Source organism: Elephas maximus, chromosome 18, assembly GCF_024166365.1.
Source record: "Elephas maximus indicus isolate mEleMax1 chromosome 18, mEleMax1 primary haplotype, whole genome shotgun sequence".
Lineage (NCBI taxonomy): Eukaryota > Metazoa > Chordata > Mammalia > Proboscidea > Elephantidae > Elephas > Elephas maximus.
This window is the reverse complement of record NC_064836.1, coordinates 30,307,596-30,325,904: the sequence shown is the minus strand read 5'-3', so window position 1 is coordinate 30,325,904 and position 18,309 is coordinate 30,307,596. Positions and strand designations below refer to the sequence as shown.

General features: G+C 45.5%; 1 protein-coding gene across 8 annotated transcripts in view; it reads right to left on the bottom strand.

Moving 5' to 3' along the window:
* Positions 1-18,309, bottom strand: part of TIAM1 (TIAM Rac1 associated GEF 1) — a 438,421-nt gene that overhangs the window by 144,123 nt on the left and 275,989 nt on the right. For all 8 annotated transcript variants that reach the window (XM_049858598.1, XM_049858601.1, XM_049858599.1 and 5 more), the window contains 2 exons: positions 14,884-15,061; positions 3,301-4,274 (listed from right to left, as the gene is read on the bottom strand). In XM_049858598.1, coding sequence (XP_049714555.1) covers positions 3,301-4,263 — 963 coding nt within the window. In that variant the 5' untranslated portion in view covers positions 4,264-4,274; positions 14,884-15,061. The remainder of the gene's footprint in view (positions 1-3,300; positions 4,275-14,883; positions 15,062-18,309) is intronic.

Sequence of the window (18,309 nt, the reverse complement as noted above, 5' to 3'; positions counted from 1 at the left end):
ATCATCAGGGCAGATGAGGAGACTTTAACATCTATGATCCAAGCCTGCTGAAGAGGTCCCCTGGGTCAAAAACTTCTACCAAAAAGAAAAAGAATTCTTTTCAAGGAAGTTTCCACACCCACTGCCTCTTAAAATACACTGTTTGGGACATAAGGGGCTCTCAAGAAACGCGTTGGATGAACATAACAAACTAAGACAAGGAAGCGTGGGCAGACGGATAGTGTTGTGCACAGTTCTGGGGCTTGTTTCAAGTCATTAAAGAACCTCACTGAACATAATAAGTCAGCGTGAAAAAGCCCCCACAAAATGCTTCCACAAAGGACTAATGAATCACACGAACCACAGCCTGCATGACCCCAAGACCAGAAGAACTAGATGGTGCCCACCTACCACTACCGACCACTCTGCCTGGGATCACAACAGAAGGCCCCGGACAGAGTGGGAGAAAAACTGCAGAACAAAAAATTAAATTCACAATAAAGATCTGACTTACTCATCTGACAGAGACTGGAGGAATCCCCGAGTCTATGGCCCTAAGACACCCTTCTGACTTCGAACTGACGCCATTCCTGGAGACCACCTCCCAGCCGAACAATAGACGGGCCCATAAGATAAACAGTAACAGCTGGGAGGAGTGTACTCCTTAGAACAATTAATTTTATGAGATCTAAGGTGCAGTATCTGCCCAAAAGCAAAGATGAGAAGGCAGGAAGGGGTAGAAAGCCCGGACAAAAGGAAACGGGGAAACCAGGACAGAAATGGGGAGAGTGCTGACATATTGCGGGGAATGAAACCAATGTCGCGAAACATTTTTTGTAGAAACCATTAAATGGGAAACTAATTTGCTCTGTAAACTTTCACTTAAAGCACAATAGACAAACGGGGGGAGGGGTACCACAAAAATAAATAAATACATAGAATTATCTTCCTCTTCGAGGAAAAAAAAAAAAAAAACCCATCCATACACATGATCCCACTTGATTCTCCTAATGACCCAGGCAGGGACTGGCACAATTCCCAGGGACAAGAAGATTGAGTGACTTGCCCAAGGTCACCAGGTTCCAGCAGCAGAGCCAGGATGCAAATGCACGTCCCGTGATGCCAAGTCTCTTGCGCTTCGCCTTTCGTTAGGGCAGAGAAGTGGCTTATGAGACATCAGGAGCTGATGACCTCACTGCCATGTATTACCAATGCTAAGAAGGCACTGACCAAAGAAAGGAAATTCTGTGTAATAATCACGAGGGAGAGTTTTCCGTGGCAGGGCTCGTGAAGGCAGAACTGCTCTGTCACATTCCCAGTGGGAGCCATGGGCTCAAGGGCTCTGCCCCCATCCGTGGGGCGTGAGGCAAAGCAGAGGTCAGGCCAACCCCAGTGCCGGACACATGACACGGAGAAGCAGAATACATCCAGGCGCCTCTCCCAAATTTTCCTTAAAAACTGTGCTCATTTATCCTCATTCCAGCAGCAGCGCAAGCCATGGCAGGCTCCAGCAAGCCCATGCACCTTGTGCCACCTGCCAGAGGTAGCAGACCAGCTCTTTGCATCACACCTGCAACGCCTACCTGCCTGTGCCTTCCAGACAGAGCCACGGGTGCCTCTCAGGTGACCACTTCAGAGGCTACCTACCCACCCAGTTCTCCAACCTGCAGAACAGCCAGTGCAGGGGTAATCCTAACGGGCTAGGCAGAGGAGCACAGGGTCACCCTGTCATACAACCTCGCTTCAGAAAAGGGATGGGGAAAAATTCAACTAGTGCCTCAGATGCAAGCTTCACGTTGACCCCCAAAACACAGATTCAGCCTTTTGAACGTCTTTGTTTCTATGACATGAGATATTGGTACCAACGGCCGACTCCTCCTGGGCCCTTGCCTAATACAAGGTCACTAAAACGATGGAAATTACAACTACCAACTTCCGTTACTACCTTACTGACTGCTTCCTATGAAACAGACACTGTGCTTCACAGGAGTTATTCCATTCCATACTCTCAAATAACCTATTATTCCCATTTCTCAGATGAAGAAAGTAGGGCTTAGAGAGTCTTATGTAACTCGCCCAAAGTTATCAGGTAAGAAAAGTGAAGCTAGAATTCAACTTGGGACTGCCGAGCTCTGGCACCATCAGCAAAAGCTGCCCTCCAGCAGGCCTGGAGTCTAGTGACAATCTTCTTTGCTCCCCCAACCCCACCACCAACTGCTCAGCCATCTGCCCATTATATTTAGACCCCCATGATCTGACTTGCAATGCAGCAAGGTCAAGGGTACAGCACCATCCCCTAATGGAGAGGTCAGAGTGCACCTGCTCTTTGCTGGTCGCCCAGGTAGCCAACATGCCTTTCAGGACAAATGGGCCCAATCCGGGTTTTTCACTAGAAGCACCATCATGCAAACCACCTCCCCAACCTCTGCACGAGCCAAGACTTCCCTTCTATAGGAAAGCAGTCCCAGACAGTGACCGAGGCATGCACAACTGATGGACATTTGATTGCCTATTAGTTATAATTACTAATTTAGGTAACGGGTCCTCCTTTCATTGGCAAGAGACTTCATTAAAGAAATCTTTTTAAATGTTCGCACACCCACTCTCTCAGGCACTAGACCCCGAAACGGGTAGGCTGAGCATCCCTAACTCCGTTTTTCAGAGGACAACTCTAAGCCAGGGTTTGCACAAGGTCGAAGAACCCGCCAGCTGAAAGCAGGAACTGGAACCCACCCAGGTTATTCCTTCCACCATACCTCCCTCTGGAGACAAGGCTGGCCAGCCATGCAAGGAACAGGAAATTGAAATGGCTCCTGGTAAGGCAGAAAGGCTGCCAGCCGCTGAGAAAAAGAGAGGCGGACAAATGACCCACACCCCACCTGAATTAAAAATGCCTCCTCGAAGAGCTTGCGACCAACCCCTTCCCACCTGCTGGGCTGAGGGAATAAACTCCCAGAGCCCACAACCCACCATGCCCATCTGCCCACTGAAAGGACCGCTCCTAAGGAAGCTCTGACTGAGTGAGATGCTGCTCAAGAAGTGAGTTAGAAGCAGTTTCCTGATCTGAACTTACCAGCTTGATTCCCACTCCCTTCACCACCCCCCCACCGCACCCTTCCTTAATCCCCACCCCTTAACCACAGCACTATAAGAGGGGGGACCTGGAGAGACAATGCTTCCGAGAAGCAGCACCTGCTGCAGCAGCCGCCAGGCAAACAGGTTAAAGGCTGATCGAAAGACGAGTCTTACGAGAGCAAAGTCATGCCCTGAGAAAGCCATGCAGCGTCTCCGAAATACTGGAACCAGTTCCAGTCACTTTACCTGAGTTGTTTTTGCTCTTCTGCCTTGCATGCTGTTGCTATGGCTAATTTGTGGGTTGGCGGCACCTTCGGAAAGACAGTGTGATTTCCTACAGGGAAGTGTGTTGTAATTACTGCACGGAGCAGCCTCTTCAGCAGCAGCTGGTGGCATCTTACGGTTCGCAAGATTTGGGATATCAGACACCAAATTCCGGCAATAGCCTCCAAGTTTGCTCCTCGGCCCCCCGTTTGCCGTCACCCCAGCGTTTGTCTGAGCATACAAGTCACCCAGGGAGTTGGCACGCTGACAGGTACTCGGCTGCCGCGGGCTCACCCGAGCTTCCATCCCCCGAGCCTCCTCGCACTCCTTCTCTTCAGCGGAACCCAAGATTTCTTCGTTGCTTGTTAAATGTTCTTGGCTCAGATCAGAGAGTGAGAATTCCAGGCTGTCCTCCCGCCAGATGTCTGCAGATTTGGAGCGTTTCTTCTTGAAGTTCGCGGTCTCCATGAAAGTGGGCCCGTTGGAGGTATAGGGATGCTGCCTCCTGCTGCCCTCAGCCAAGTATGTAGCGTCATCCCCGTAGAGCCGGCTCCCCTCCGAGTCTGGCATGCTCTGCACAGAGGCTGCGGTGAGGACGATGCTGCTGTCAACGCTGGGAGCGATGGAGGAGTCGGTATAGGAGACGGGTCTCAGGCCCATGTCCACGCGGTCCACCCATATCGGACTCCCAAAGTCCTCCAGGGTGCCCTCTTGGGGGAAGGGCTCCAGGCCGTTTTCGGCCAGGGACTGGGGAATGCTGGGGGTGCTGTTGGACCGGGTGCTGACTTCGGAGTTGCGGTGGATCACCTTCCCTGAGGAGGCGTGCCGTGAGCGCCGTGTCTTGTGCGAGAGGCGCAGCGAGCGAGACGTGTGCTTGCGCCCCAGGCCGGCGTGCTTCTCGCCATAAAACTCATGCGCAACATTCTGACTCTCTGCGTTTCCCATGGCTTTATGGTCTGTGGCAAAGAAAAAAAGGGGCGCAGTTAATTGACTCACTAATAAGGGCAGACAGTATACCTGAACTCAGCATGGGGCAGCACCAAGCCTTTAGCTTGTGGGGGCCAGGGAGCTGAGATCACACCACCCTACATGCAGCTGGCAGGTACATGGTCTCCCACACTGCAGCAGGTGGGAGCTAATGTCACTGCTTAGACTGCCACTGGGATTTGAAGTAAGAGCATGAATAAGACATCAGAGAATTAGGCTCTTCCAGAGGGTACACAGAGCCCTGGCGGCACAGTGGTTAAGCACTTGGCTGCAAACCAAAAGGTCAGCAGTCCGAATCCACCAGCCACTCCTTGGAAACCCTAGGGGCAGTTCTACTGTGTCCTACAGTGTTGCTAAGAGTCAGAATTGACTCAAGGGCAACAGGTTTAGTTTGAGTTAGAGGGTGCATGCCCACGGGGTACACAAAAGTATTGCTTTTTGCGAGGCTGGAAAACTTGAGTCCTCTGCTGTCTTCTGAATCTCCGCGATTACAGATTTAGAATTCTAGTCCTATTCCAAAAGTGAAAACTCTAAAAATACAAACCAAAGGGTCGGCCAAAGGAGTGACTTTTTGTTTGAAATATACGTATATTGCTGTTGTTAGTTGCCCTTGGGTCAGCACAATAGGATGGGAAAGTTGTGATCCATAGGGTTTTCACTAGCTAATTTTTGGAAGCAGATCACCAGGCCTTTCTTCCTACTCTGTTCTAGTCTGGAAGTGCCACTGAAAACTGTTCAGCATCACAGCAACAAGCAAGCCTTCACTGACAGATAGGTGGTGGCTGTGGATGAGGTGCACAATGGCCGGGAATCAAACCTGGCTCTCCTGTGTGGAGGTCAAGAATTCTACCACTGAACCACCACTGCCCTCATACATATACTGAAAAACCCAGAAACCAAACCCATTGCCATCCAGTTGATTCCAATTCATAACGACCCTACAGGACAGAGTGGAACTGCTCTGTACGGTTTCTAAGGCTGTAATCTTTACGGAAGCAGTGTGCCATATCTTTGTCCCGTAGAGCAGCTGGTGGGTTCGAACCACCAACCTTTTGGTTAGCAGCCAAGAGCTTAACCACTTTGCCACCAGGGCTCCTCCACACTAGGCACTCTGAATTGTATGAGAGACCCAAAAAAAAAAGCCCAACTCAGAGGGGATTTGGGGCCCCTTCCTCCCTCCCAGTGCTCCTTTTTACTAGCAGCAAGTATATGTCAAAGCAGTATGTTCCTATTTCATCAGGACTTTGTCTACTTTCAAAATCAATCAAGAATGGAAAAACACACGATGGGAGTCCAATTAACTCTTCCCAATAAATCAAAACCAAATGGAAATGGCTTTTACCTTCAATTCCATAGCAGTCTAAAGACCCTGTTTGTCTTTTTGGGGGGTGGGAGGGTGGGGTGAGGGAGAGACAGACAAAGCAAACTAGAGATCCACCCCCCACTTGGCAGCTGACTAATGGGTCTATTTCTGGGAGCAAATCCAACTCGAAACATTCATCGGGTACAGAGTGCCCTGAGATTCACATTATGAAACCACCGAACGTGGCACAGTCTTTTGGGGCTACCCAGGTTAATTCAAGCCCCTCCTTAACGAAGACATTTCTCTAGTCTCTCATGGTGACCTGATGACACAATTCCGTCCCCACCTGTGGGAAACAGAAAAATCTTCAATGCTTGACAATCATGCCTCTATTTAGCATATTCTCCTTACTCCACAACAAGGTCTTGCTGTACCACTTTCAACTGCATACATTTAAGATACGCACATGAAAATGGCAGAAAAGAAAAAGGAAAATCACAGAAGCTGGGCAACTTCCCTAGGCTGATTCTCTTTACCACCTACACAGTCAACGACTCATTCAGAAAATATATACCGCGTACCTACCATGTGCTGGTCACTGTGCTAGAAGCCAGAGGCACAGGAGTGAGCAAAACAAGACATTCCCTTCACGCATAGAGCTGACATTCTAGCCAGGGAAGGCACCTAATACACAAAAATGGGAAGGGGTACTTGGCGCCATGGGGAGGGGGGCACAAACCCACTGCCATTGGGTCAATTCTGACTTAGGGCGACTCCATGTGTTACAGAGTAGACCTGCTCCATAGGGTTTTCTTAGCTGTGATCTATGGAAGCAGACTGCCAGTCCTGTCTTCTGTGGTACCTCTGAGTGGGTTCAAACCATCAACCATGGGTTAGTAGTCGAGCCCAAACTGTTCACACCACCCCAGGGAGCTTAAAATAAAAAGAACCCCATTGCTGAGTCGATTCCAACTCATAGCAACCCTATAGGACAGAGTAGAGCTGCCCCATAGGACAGAGTAGAGCTGCCCCATAGGGTTTCCAAGACTATAACCTTTATGGAAGCAGACTGCCACATCTTTCTCCCCCGAAGTGGCTGACAGGTTCGAAACACCGACCTTTTCAGTTAGCAACCGAGCACTTAACCACTGCACCACCAAGGCTCCTGGTGTTGGGCATTAACCCAAACCAAACCTGTTGCCATTTAGTCGATTCTGACTGATAGAGACCCTACAGGACAAAGAACTGCCCATAGGGTTTCCAAGGCTGTAATCTTTCTGGAAGCCGACTGCCACATCCTCCTCCTGTGGAGCAGCTGGCGGGTTTGAACCACCAACCTTTCGGTGTGTCACCAGGGATCTTACAGGGAGTAAAATTGCCTAAATGTTATAAAGGGCTTGAAACTCCCTGGAATATAGTGTATCTTCACATTGATCTATGGAAGTCCTGGGTGGCACAAACAGTTAAGCGCTCAATTACTGGCAGGAAAGTTGGCAGTTCAAACCTACCCAGAGCCATCTCAGAAGAAAGGCCTAGTGATGTGCTTCTGAAAGGTCACAGCCATGAAAACCCTACAGAGCACAGTTCTACAGTGCACCACATGGGGTTGCCATGAGTCGGAATTGACTATACAGCAACCATCTTTTTCCACAACGATCTAGGTAGGAATCACTCTAGAAGCCCGCTGTCCAGTTTAAAACACTGCTTAAAAAGCACATGGTTACTGGAATGAAATTTGCACCAACAGGCAGGGAAAAGGTCCATTTAAATGCTCAATGAGTGCAGACACCAGATGTGAAGCTATTCCCATTCTGGAACATTCCCTAGCAAGTCACACGTCACAGGATTCTCAGAGGGAATTTTCAAAGAAAGAGAAGCTCCTTTTTACTAGTAGCAAATATATTTCAAAGCAATATGTTCACACTTCTCTAGTGTCTTTAAGAAGCGAGAAACAATATATGAAGTTAATGTATGAAAACATACACACACAACAACAGGTGCCTACAAGTCGATTCCGACTCATTGTGACCCCATGTGTATCAGAGTAGAACTGTGCTCCACAGGGTATTCAATGGCTGAGTTTTTTTTTTGGCAACAGATTATCGGGATTTCTTCTGAGGTACCTCTGGGTGGACTCAAACCGCCAACCTTTCAGTGTGCAGCAAGCAAGTTAAACCATTCGTACCACCCAGAGGCTCCTAACTCAACATACAGCCAAAAAAACCAAATACTGTTGCCATTGAGTCAATTCCCACTCATAGCGACCCTGTAGGAAAAATTAAAGAATCATCTTCCATGTGTGACCACTGATGTTATCTATATCCTTAAGAACAGCATGTGCTGCACTTTCTAAATGTAATTGTGCTAAGATTTACATAGAACATAAAATCTAACATGGCTTACCATTCTAAGTGTACACTTCAGTGACGTTCATTACATTAAACATGTGCAACCATCACCACCACCTATTTCCAAAGGTTTTCCATCACCCCAAAGAGAAGTTCAGTACCTCTTAAACAATAATGTTATATTTTTTGAGGCTAAAAAAAGGTTACAAAAGCGACAACATAAGTCTTTCAGTAACACCAACAGCCACAACTTGGAATTCTTGATTTAAGTGTAAATTAAGACACCTAGAAGTGTCTACAGATTCCCTGGGTGACACCAACAATGAAGCGATCAGCTGCTAAACAAAAGGCTGGGGGTTCAAATCCACCCAGAGGCACCTCGGAAGAAAGACTTGGCAATCTATTTCTGAAAAGATCACAGGCATTGAAAACCCCATGGAGCTCAGTTCTACTCCACGACACATAGGGTTACCGTGAGTCAGAGCTGACTCGACGGCAACTGGAGGAGAAAGAGGTGTCTATGTGTCCATATGTTTTGCCAGTGAATAATAAAAGGCTTAGAACAACTCTTAGCCACAGTCCCAATTTTAAGAACCATGGAAGTTTACATTTAAAAGGTTAAAGAATTAAGGCAAAATAAATCAACTGTAAGAAAAGGCAAAACCGTTACCTGGAGCACGCTAGGATTTACCTTCCTCTGGGTTGTTGTCGTTGTTGATCAAATATATATCAAAAGTTTGCAAATACCAATTGACAAGATGTATTTTCAGCAGCACATTTCTGGTTAGGCCTATTTCTGCCAACAGAAAACTCATCAAGTTAAAAGCCTCAGGAGAGGTTTCCTAAAGGAAATGGCCCCAACTTTCAAGAGTCGCAGCAGGCCAAGGCATCAGGCTGACCGGCCAGTTATACTAAAAGAATTTTTAGCAGCAAGGTTCTGTCCAGCCAGCCAAGGTAGGAAAGAAGTCACTTTTATCTTCGGAACTAAACTCTTGCAATACCTGCCAAATCCTCTTAATTCTACCAAAAGAAATTCTCTGGAGATGACCGAAGCAGAGCCAGCAAGAAGTTTGAAGCAACTAAAGTTAAGAGAAGTAAGTTTCTGGGGACTGCTGAAACACCATTAATTTGAAAGGTTTTGCAAAAAAGTCAGTGAGAACAGAGAAGGTGCAGGTGAGGTCGCTGGGGACAATGCAATGAACTAAGCACAAAAGATTGTTCACTGCAGGCAAGTGGCATTATCTCCTTTAAGGAGAAAACCCTGCCACAGACAGTGGTGAACTGAAATTTCTAACCCTTTTCACGTACAACTGTAAAAGGCCAGACAGTTGTTGGTGTTAGGTGTCATCAAGTCATTTCCGACTCATAGCAATCCCATGTACAACAGAACAAAACACTATCTGGTCCTGCACCATCCTCACAGTCACTGCTGTGCTCGAGCCCTCGTTTCTTTGCTGACCCTCTGCTTTACCAAGCACGATGTCCTTCAACACTTACTGTTCATTTTTATTTTAAAGGAGGAAAGAAACAAAATCTGGCTGCAATGGGCACATGGCTTATCTTTCCTGGGAGCTTGAAAGCAACTTTAGGGCAGAAAGTGGCTTTCACTTCTTTCTGAAGCCTCCACTGAGACTAGAAGCTTTCCGTCCATGATAGTGTGTCCATAGACACCTGTGCATTTTAGTAGCAAAAGCAAAAAGTGCGGGATCAGTACCTCAGCAATACAATCGTCACACAGTCACTAGGTAAAAAGGACAGGCTGAAAGGAAAATTTGGGACGGTAACTGAAGAGTGTCAAAATGAGGGTATCAAATCTAAAGCCCCCCCCAAATGTGACCATTTTTAAACTCATTCAATTTTTAATTGCTGATTACCAGAACCAGCTGTCAGAGAGTTGACGTCTACTCATGGCGACCCCGTGTGTGTCAGGGTACAACTGTGCTCTACAGGTTTTTCGACAGCTGATTTTTTGGAAGTAGATCACCAGACCTTTCTTCCAAGGTGCCTCTGGGTGGACTTGATCCTCCACCCTTTCAGGTAGTAGCTGAGCATATTAGCCACCTGTACCACCCAGGGCTCCGGAAATAATCAACTAAAGTGAAACGTTGTCTTAAGGCGCTTTAGCAGTAAGTTCAAACATTTGTGGGTCTGGGTGTTCATGCATGTATCAGGCCTAGGTGGTCATGTCACAGGGGCTGTCTTGATAGCTCTACCAGCCTACTAAGCCTTGTGTGATAAACAACACAGAAGCAACTACACACACACAGTGCACCAATGTCACATTCCTGGCTTTGGTATTACGTTCTAATTATGTAAGATGGGCCAACTGGGGGGATGGGGAAAAGGGTGTACGGGACCTCTCTGTACTGTCTTCGCAATTTCCTGTCAATCTGTAATTATTTCAAAATTACAAAATTCAAAGTTACAAACAACAAACAAAACTTTAACTAACTGGAATGTTCTCACAAAATGGATTTTTTTTAAGGGAAGGATTCTTCCAAATGAAATCTGTTTTAGCCCTTCTTTTAGCTAAAAAAATCATCTTAACTGTCCTAATATATTTTCACCAAATTAGGAAACCCAAAACATAAGTGTTTACTGGGCATCGTCTGGCACAATGTTCATAGAAAATACAAAACGAACACAGCCCAGTGGTCCAAAGTGAGGCTGAAGAGCAAAGCAGAGTCTACTGACCGGGGGTAGGGTTCTGTCTTAATAAATTACTCAACAAAACTGAATCGCTAACTTCTGGTGCCAGACAAAGGAGCCCTGGTGGCAAAGTGGTTAAAGCACACCACTGCTAACTGGAGAGTCAGCAGTTCAAACCCACCAGCTGCTCCCTGGGAGAAAGGTGTGGCAGTCTGCTTCTGTAAAGATTTACAGCCTTGGAAACCCTATGGGTCAGTTCTACTAGGACCTGTAGGGTTGATATAAGTCAGAATCGACTCCATGGCAGTGAGTTTTTTGGTTTGGTGCCAGCTAAGATGGTGTAAGCCCCCTATGGCCCCTTTCCCTCTTCCACTGATTACACTCAAAAGTGTAAACCAATACAATGGTTGCTCCCCGAGGACTCTACAAAGTAATCAAAACTAAGCAGACAGGGGATGGGAGTCACTACTTGAAGAAGGCACTCATACATGGGCGACTTCCCCCTCCTTTTTTTTCCCCTACTTTCTCTCCCAGCCTTGCAGCAAGGCACCCAGTGGAGTTTTGGCACAGGCAGCAAAATCTCTAAGACAGACCCTGTCTTTCTGGCCAGAGAACTATGAAGAGTGGTCCCTGCAAGCCAAAGACTGAGGGGTTCTCCAAGAAAAGAGAGCCGGAGAAGAAAATTTCCTAATTCTGTGTATACACCCACATAAAACCCAGGCTCAGACAGACATGTGTGGAAACGACCCAAAGCAAGACAGCAAAGGCTTTGAGAGCAGAATTATAACATAAGCCACAGCCCACCGCCCAGGCTAACCAACCCCTGAGTGACGCATGTGTGCAACCAGCTCAAAGCAGCACCGCAAAGGCTTTGAAAACTGAACTGGCATTAGAGCCTCTGCCCACCAAAGGGGAAGGAAAACTTGCAGTCTTAACCAAGTAGATTGCCTGCTAAACAAGGCAACAACACAGAAATATCAACATCTTCCAGATGATATTAAGGGGACCCAAAATCTCACAGCATAGTAGTCAAGTGTGCACAATGCATTCCAAAAAACCAGGAAAATATCACCAATTTTCAAGGGAAAGGGCCATCAACAGATGCCATCCCCAAAAGCCACCAAACCAAACCCACCACTGCTAAGTCGATTTTGACTCATAGCAACCCTACAGGACAGCACAGAACTACCCCCACAGGGTTTCCAAGGCTGCAATCATTATGGAAACAGGAGTGGCTGGTGAGTTTGAACCACCGACCTTTCGTTTAGCAGCTGAGCGCTTAACCACTGCACCACCAAGACTCCTTTGCCAAGTCCAAGGTGACCCATATGTTGGAATTATCACACAAAGACTTCAAAGCAGTTGTTATCACTGTGTTCCATGAGGTAAAAGTAAACACTCAAACGAAACTCTGGCAAAGCCTGTGTACAATCTTCATGGGCATCAATTATTACTATACATGGGCAGAGAAACAGAACACATACAAAAGAGAGGTAGACAAAAGGACAAGGACCACACGATCCCACTTACATGAAATATCTACAACAGGCAAGTGTATACAGACCTAAGTCTATCAGTGGTTACCAGGGGTGCGCAGGACAGAGCGGTACCGGGGAGTCATTGCTTAGGGGACACCGAGCTTGTTAGGAGTCGGGCAATTTTTGGAAACAGATCGTGGTGATGGTTAAACAATAAGCTGAACGTGATTCATGTTGCTGAACTGTATGTATGAAAAATGTTGAAATAGCCAATATTTTGTTACACATGTATTTACCACAATTTTTAAAAAAGGGTAAAATTAGTATGACTTGAGATATAACACGTAAGCTATATTTTTTAATCACTCTGATGTGGCATCTTCTCAGTACTGAATGAGAAAACATTTCAGTTAGCAGAAGGCCACCCCACGGTCAAAGTTCCCAGGTGGAGAGAACAAAGAAAAATAGTCCCGCGGCCACAGATTGTTCAGAAGGAAAAAAAGGGGGGAAGGAAAAAGACATAAGGGAAACTGGAAATTACCTCATCACCCTGAGGACTAAAAAAAAAAAAAAACCCAGTGCCGTCGAGTCAAAGGAGGTTATAATAATATTTTCATGGATTGGGAGACCTAATTCCTTAAATGTGATCAGAGGCTTAAGTAGTGCTCCAAACAGATAGCAGGATGCCCCCACCCTTGAGCTGAGGAGTCGGACAGCTCCACAAGATCAAATCCCAGCCTTGTGGCTCAGTCAGCCAGGGCTTGCCCTGTTCAGGAGGGGATGAACAAGAAGACACTACCATTGGGGTCAAACATGTCTGGAGCAAAACTCTCCTTATCCTCAGGAAGTAAAGGCTTGCTTTTGAGGCATACATCCAGGACACTGCCTTGAGCAGATTAAAATTTTCTTTAGGAACATTAATAAGTAAAACTTTCACACACATACACACATGTATGATAGAGCTGTGTAAGAATGTTTTTTAAAGTAACTATTCTGGATAGAGTGATTATACGTAACTTTAATTTTCAAAATTATGTTTTTAAATATTATCTAAATTTTCTACATTAAACATGTAATTCACTGTAAGAAAAGAAAATTAAACCTGTCACGTTTTAAGGCACATGTTTAATTTTTGATTAATTGAAGAAAGTGAGGATGGAGGTACCGTAGAGTCAATTCCAACTCATGGCGACCTTGTGTGTTGCAGAGCAGAACTGCTCCAAGGGGTTTTCTTGGCCCTGATCTTTACAGAAGCAGATCACCAGGCCTTTTATTTGTGGTGCAGCTGGGTGGGTTCAAACTGCCAACCTTTAGGCGAGTGAAAACCAAAACCAAACCCACTGTCATCAAGTCAATTCCGATTCATAGTGATCCTACAGGACAGAGCAGAACTGCCCCATAGGGTTTCCAAGGAGCAGCTGGTAGACTCAAACTGCCAACCTTTTGGTTAGCAGCCAAATGCTTAACCACTGTACCACCAGGGCTCCCAAGGGCAAACTGCTTTTGCCACCCACAGACAGCAACACCAAACCCAACCCAGAACAGATGGCTTGGGCAAATTACCTAAAATAAACACCATTTAGCTTGGATTTAATCCCCTTCTAAGTTCCAATGACACTCTGCTCAGTCTTCTCACACGATGTCTGTGCAGGGTGATGTGTGTGGTGACACACTTGTCTTGTTCTGCGTGTGCCCCCTCTTCACGCAGTCACAATCTCCCAGGGCAGGGACAGTATCTGAGCCATCACTGGACACTATGGCTGTCCCACAGCCCTTGTCAGTGGGGAATTGCATCATGGCAACCAACTTAGGAAGCCTATTTTGAATGTATAAAACGCGAGGTCCTATTGGTGGATCCAAAATGACCCAATTCCTATCACAATCAAGTCAAAAATTAACTGTTAAAGCAAGCTTTCTCTATTCTTGGTGATGGTATTCTGAAATCCAACCATAAGGTATTTAATGATGTAAATAAATTATAATTAATAATATAATTTCTCACTCCTCCGAGGTATTTAAAAACGTATTCAAATAAACATAACGATCACCCTTCTATGACTTGAAAACAGACCTCTGAAACTGCAGGAGAAAGGATGAAATGTATTTATTTCAAAGTTAAATCTGAAGCAAAAATCACAAGACAACAGATTGCAAATGTAAAATTAGATTCTAGTGGGAGGTCTTGGTTTCCAGCCTGTTCCTTCCCTACTGGAGGCTGAGCTTAAAAAGCGGGCTGGGGTGGGGAGGGGGAGCTAAGATTAAACTGAGACAAAGTTCTGAAAGTTTCTGCTAAATCTTTACAAACCAAGGAAAACCGTTTTGCTAAGTCACACACAAATACCCCTAACACACCAGACTAAGCAGGAAAATTTCGCAACACATAAAAGATGATCTTTGATTCAGAAAAGATCATTAGTTTGATTTTGTTTATTTCTGCTTTTTAAAGATTCTCCAAAGCAGAAAGAAAACATATCATTGCTTCGAAGTAAGATGTTGAAGCCAGGTCTGCCTTTTTCAAACCTAATCCAAGACGCTGAATCTCAGAGATAAATTTAAAAGACCCTGAGGGAAATTCACAGGGGGGAGAAAAGATTTCATAGGTACCTGCATTTTCTTTTTTTTAGTTTGAACACTAATGCTTTTGAATTGTTAAATGGGTGTAACCTTAATCCTAAGAAGTGATTCCAAATTCTCTTTCCCACGAGCTACAAAACAACACAGCCATGCCAATTACAATGAAACATTTTTCATTGATTCATACATATATACACAGACTCAAATATAATACACACAAGCCTACCTTAAAAGGCAGCAGTGGTCGCCAGCCCAACTTGCCCCAAGAGCACTGTGGCATTTAGATATTGAGATTGGAAATACTGTCAGGATGAACGGTGCCTGGGGCTTGTCAGCCGGTCAGCACCTGCCCCTTGGGGTCATCATCATGGTCTCATCTGAGTCTGTGAGAATGAGCCAAAAACCTGGAAAGAAGAGGGTCAGCGAGGACAAAAAAAGAAAGGAAATAGTCAGCCACTGAGCATTTCCATCAACTCTCCAACACCAAAGTCATGTGAAATAAACCTGTTGTCAACCAAGAGACTCTGGCTTATGGCGTTGCCATGTGTGTCAGAGGACAACTGTGCTCCATAGGTTTTTCCAGGGCTCGTTTTTCAGAAGGTCTTTCTTCTGACAAGTCTCTGGCTGGACTGGAACCTCCAACCTTTTGCTTAAGAGCTAAGTGCTTTAACCGTTTTGCACTAGCCAGGGACTCCTCATGAGAAATACCAGCCCCTGATTCAAACAATGCAACAGTTAGTCTCAGCAGTAACATTCTATGCCTCACTAGATAAGCAAATACATGAAAGCATGTTACACGTGCAGTAATATTTACTACCACACAGGTTACATGCTTTCATGCTATTTAGCTCTACAAGCTAAGTTATTTTATTCATTTTAATATATTTCTATAGATTTAGGAAGAAGCTCAGTGCACAGGGTGTTAAAGTGCTCGACTGCTAACCAGAAAGTCAGTGGTTCAAATCCACCAGCCACTTCACAGGTGAAAGATGTGGCAGTCAGCTTCCGTGAAGATTTTACAGCCTTGGAAACCCTATGAGGTAGTTCTACTCTGTCCTATAGGGTCACTACGAGTCAGAATCAACTCGATGGCAGTGAGTTTGGTTTCTGAGGTACTGGATAATAGAAACAGGTGATTTCCATTGTCCACTCTAATCTTCCAAAAAGAGCTCAAAATACAGAGGAAAGCGAAAGGAAACAGCTGAGGCTCAGGTACTCTCAAAGTAGAGCTAAGTTTATAAAAGGGAGGTGAAGAAAATGCTGGAAAACAGTAATATGAGAGACCAAATTAAACACATACACCTTCTAACTGTCTACATGTTAAGCAGGCAAACAGCGAATTCAGAGGAGAATCATGAAAAATATACACAGGACAGAATTTGGGTAAAATATCCAAACCATTATTTAACACAGAAAATAGATTCACATGGATAGCTCCAGGAATAAAAAGCAGTAATAGTCTTAAAAAAATGAAAAAGAAAGAAGGGGGGGAAGAGGGGAGGGAGAGAAGGAGGGAGGAAGGACAGACAGAAAGCCTGCCTCTGAAGAGAGACTGCAAATACTAAGGAAGGAGGAAGGCCTGAAGAATTCCTCAGGGCGGCTCTCTACCTTATTACTTTCTACTAGGCATTTCTCTGCAGGGCCACCCACTGACACCACCTGTTGCTCCTGGTTTCAGCAAGGTGGGAATCTGAGGTGACAAAGGCTTTCAGCAGGAACATGAAGAAAACGGCCTATTTTGTGGAAGGGGAGGCAGTGAATAAATACATACATTCTGTACTAAACCAAGTTCCTGTTCTCCCTTCTCTGGAAAGGGTGCTAATTAATTGTGAAGTTCGTGACTAACGCTCCAAGGAAAGGCGCACGTCCTCAGCAACACCCCGTTATTACCCCACAATGCGTGCCCTTTCCATCGCTCCCCCCTTGCCCGCCTGCCCGCTCCCTCTTCCTAGGCATCCTCCTTCAACTGCTCTCTGCAAATTTTCAGATTTTCAAAGCAGTTCCTGAATTGCTTAGGAACTGGCAGAAATTAATAAGCAACAGCCCATTTATATTGAAATGGACTCATTATGGTGCCAGCTGCCAATAATTTGCAAGGCTGAATTCTCGCTGGCAAACCTGGCCTGCAGGCGACTGTCCTTCCACCTGCACCTCAGTGGCTGATCATGCATTTTTCACACTTAAAAAAATATACACATTCTCTGTACCAAAACTAAAATTTTTCCCTATGTATCGTCTTCTAATTCCTGAGCAGAAAAAGTACACGGAGAGGGAGGTGAAAGTTAGAGGACACTATTTAGAAAATAAGCAGGAAAACAAAGTAGCCTATCTGGTACAATGTTTTTGGTGGAAAGAATGTTAACTGTGACCCTGGGTACGTAACTGCCCCATCATGTGGAGAAAGGAAAAGCCCACATTTGTTCTCTTGCAATCATCAGATACGGGGAGGTTGCAACATGCCACAAGGACTCATTTTACCTGTAGTTGGTTAGCTCCACCAAGGCCTTGTGATTTTATGCCCATGCCAACACCGACCGCTACTTGAGATTTTCTTCAAAAGCTGCAGGGGACTGGATTTCCCGGGAGGCAGCCCTGTACCTAGCTCAGTGTTGGGAGTTCCACCCTGGAGTCACACTGAATGTATCAGGATAAATCTTACCTTTGGGGCAAACTCTAAACTTCAGATTCCATTACCCACCTGTAAATTGCTGTGCGAACTAAATGAGATAATCTATGTTACACAGTGGAGTCCCGGGGTGGGGCAAACAGTTAGCCTCCTCATCTGTTAATCAGAAGATCGAAGGTTTGAATCCACCCAGAGGCTTATCAGAAGGAAGGCCTGGTGACCTACATCTGACAAGTCAGCCACGGAGCGCAGTTCTACTCTGATACACATGGAGTCATGATGAGTTGAAATCGGCTTGACGGGAACTGGTTTTATGTTACACAATTTGTTTAGAGCACCCAGCCTGTGGTCGGCTCCCAATAAATGTTACCTATTATTTCCATTGTTATTAACATTTATGGGCCATAAGGAACATGTTACAGAAACGGTCACTCTGTGGAGGCTTCCTTAACAACGCCATTCCGTCCACTCATTGAAACTGAACCTGTAAGTTGGGTGAAACCAGTTGTCTTAAATTCACTGGGAAACAATAAGGGGAATTAATTAATCCAGCTGGAAAATGAGGTCTACTCAAGTTACCACACCTCAGGCACACTCCTAAACCATGCTGACAAAATCTGGCAGTACCAGTCGGCCCGCTGATCCTACCAGCTTCTTCAGTCTCACCCTGATTCACCCTCAACACAGTCAATTTCTGTAGCCAGGTGTCAAATAGCCAGCTTCCACCGGGGAGCGCGTGTGCTGGGAAGGAATTACCAAAGCTAATCTCAGACTTTTAATCTCAGACTTCAAATATCTACAGACATTGACAGGGCTGAGAAGTCTGCTCAAATTCTACAGTCTGATTTAAGAAGAAAATTTGACAAGTGTCAGAAATATTGTATCCATGGCATTTAATCCATAGGCTTTCCTAAAGAGCTGTCAGACTAGAACTTTGTATTTCGCCTTCAAAAATGACTCACAAGGAGCATCCTGTCATTTTTAAGTCCTTGCAAATACTGGGAATCAAAGAGAAAAGGGTACTGT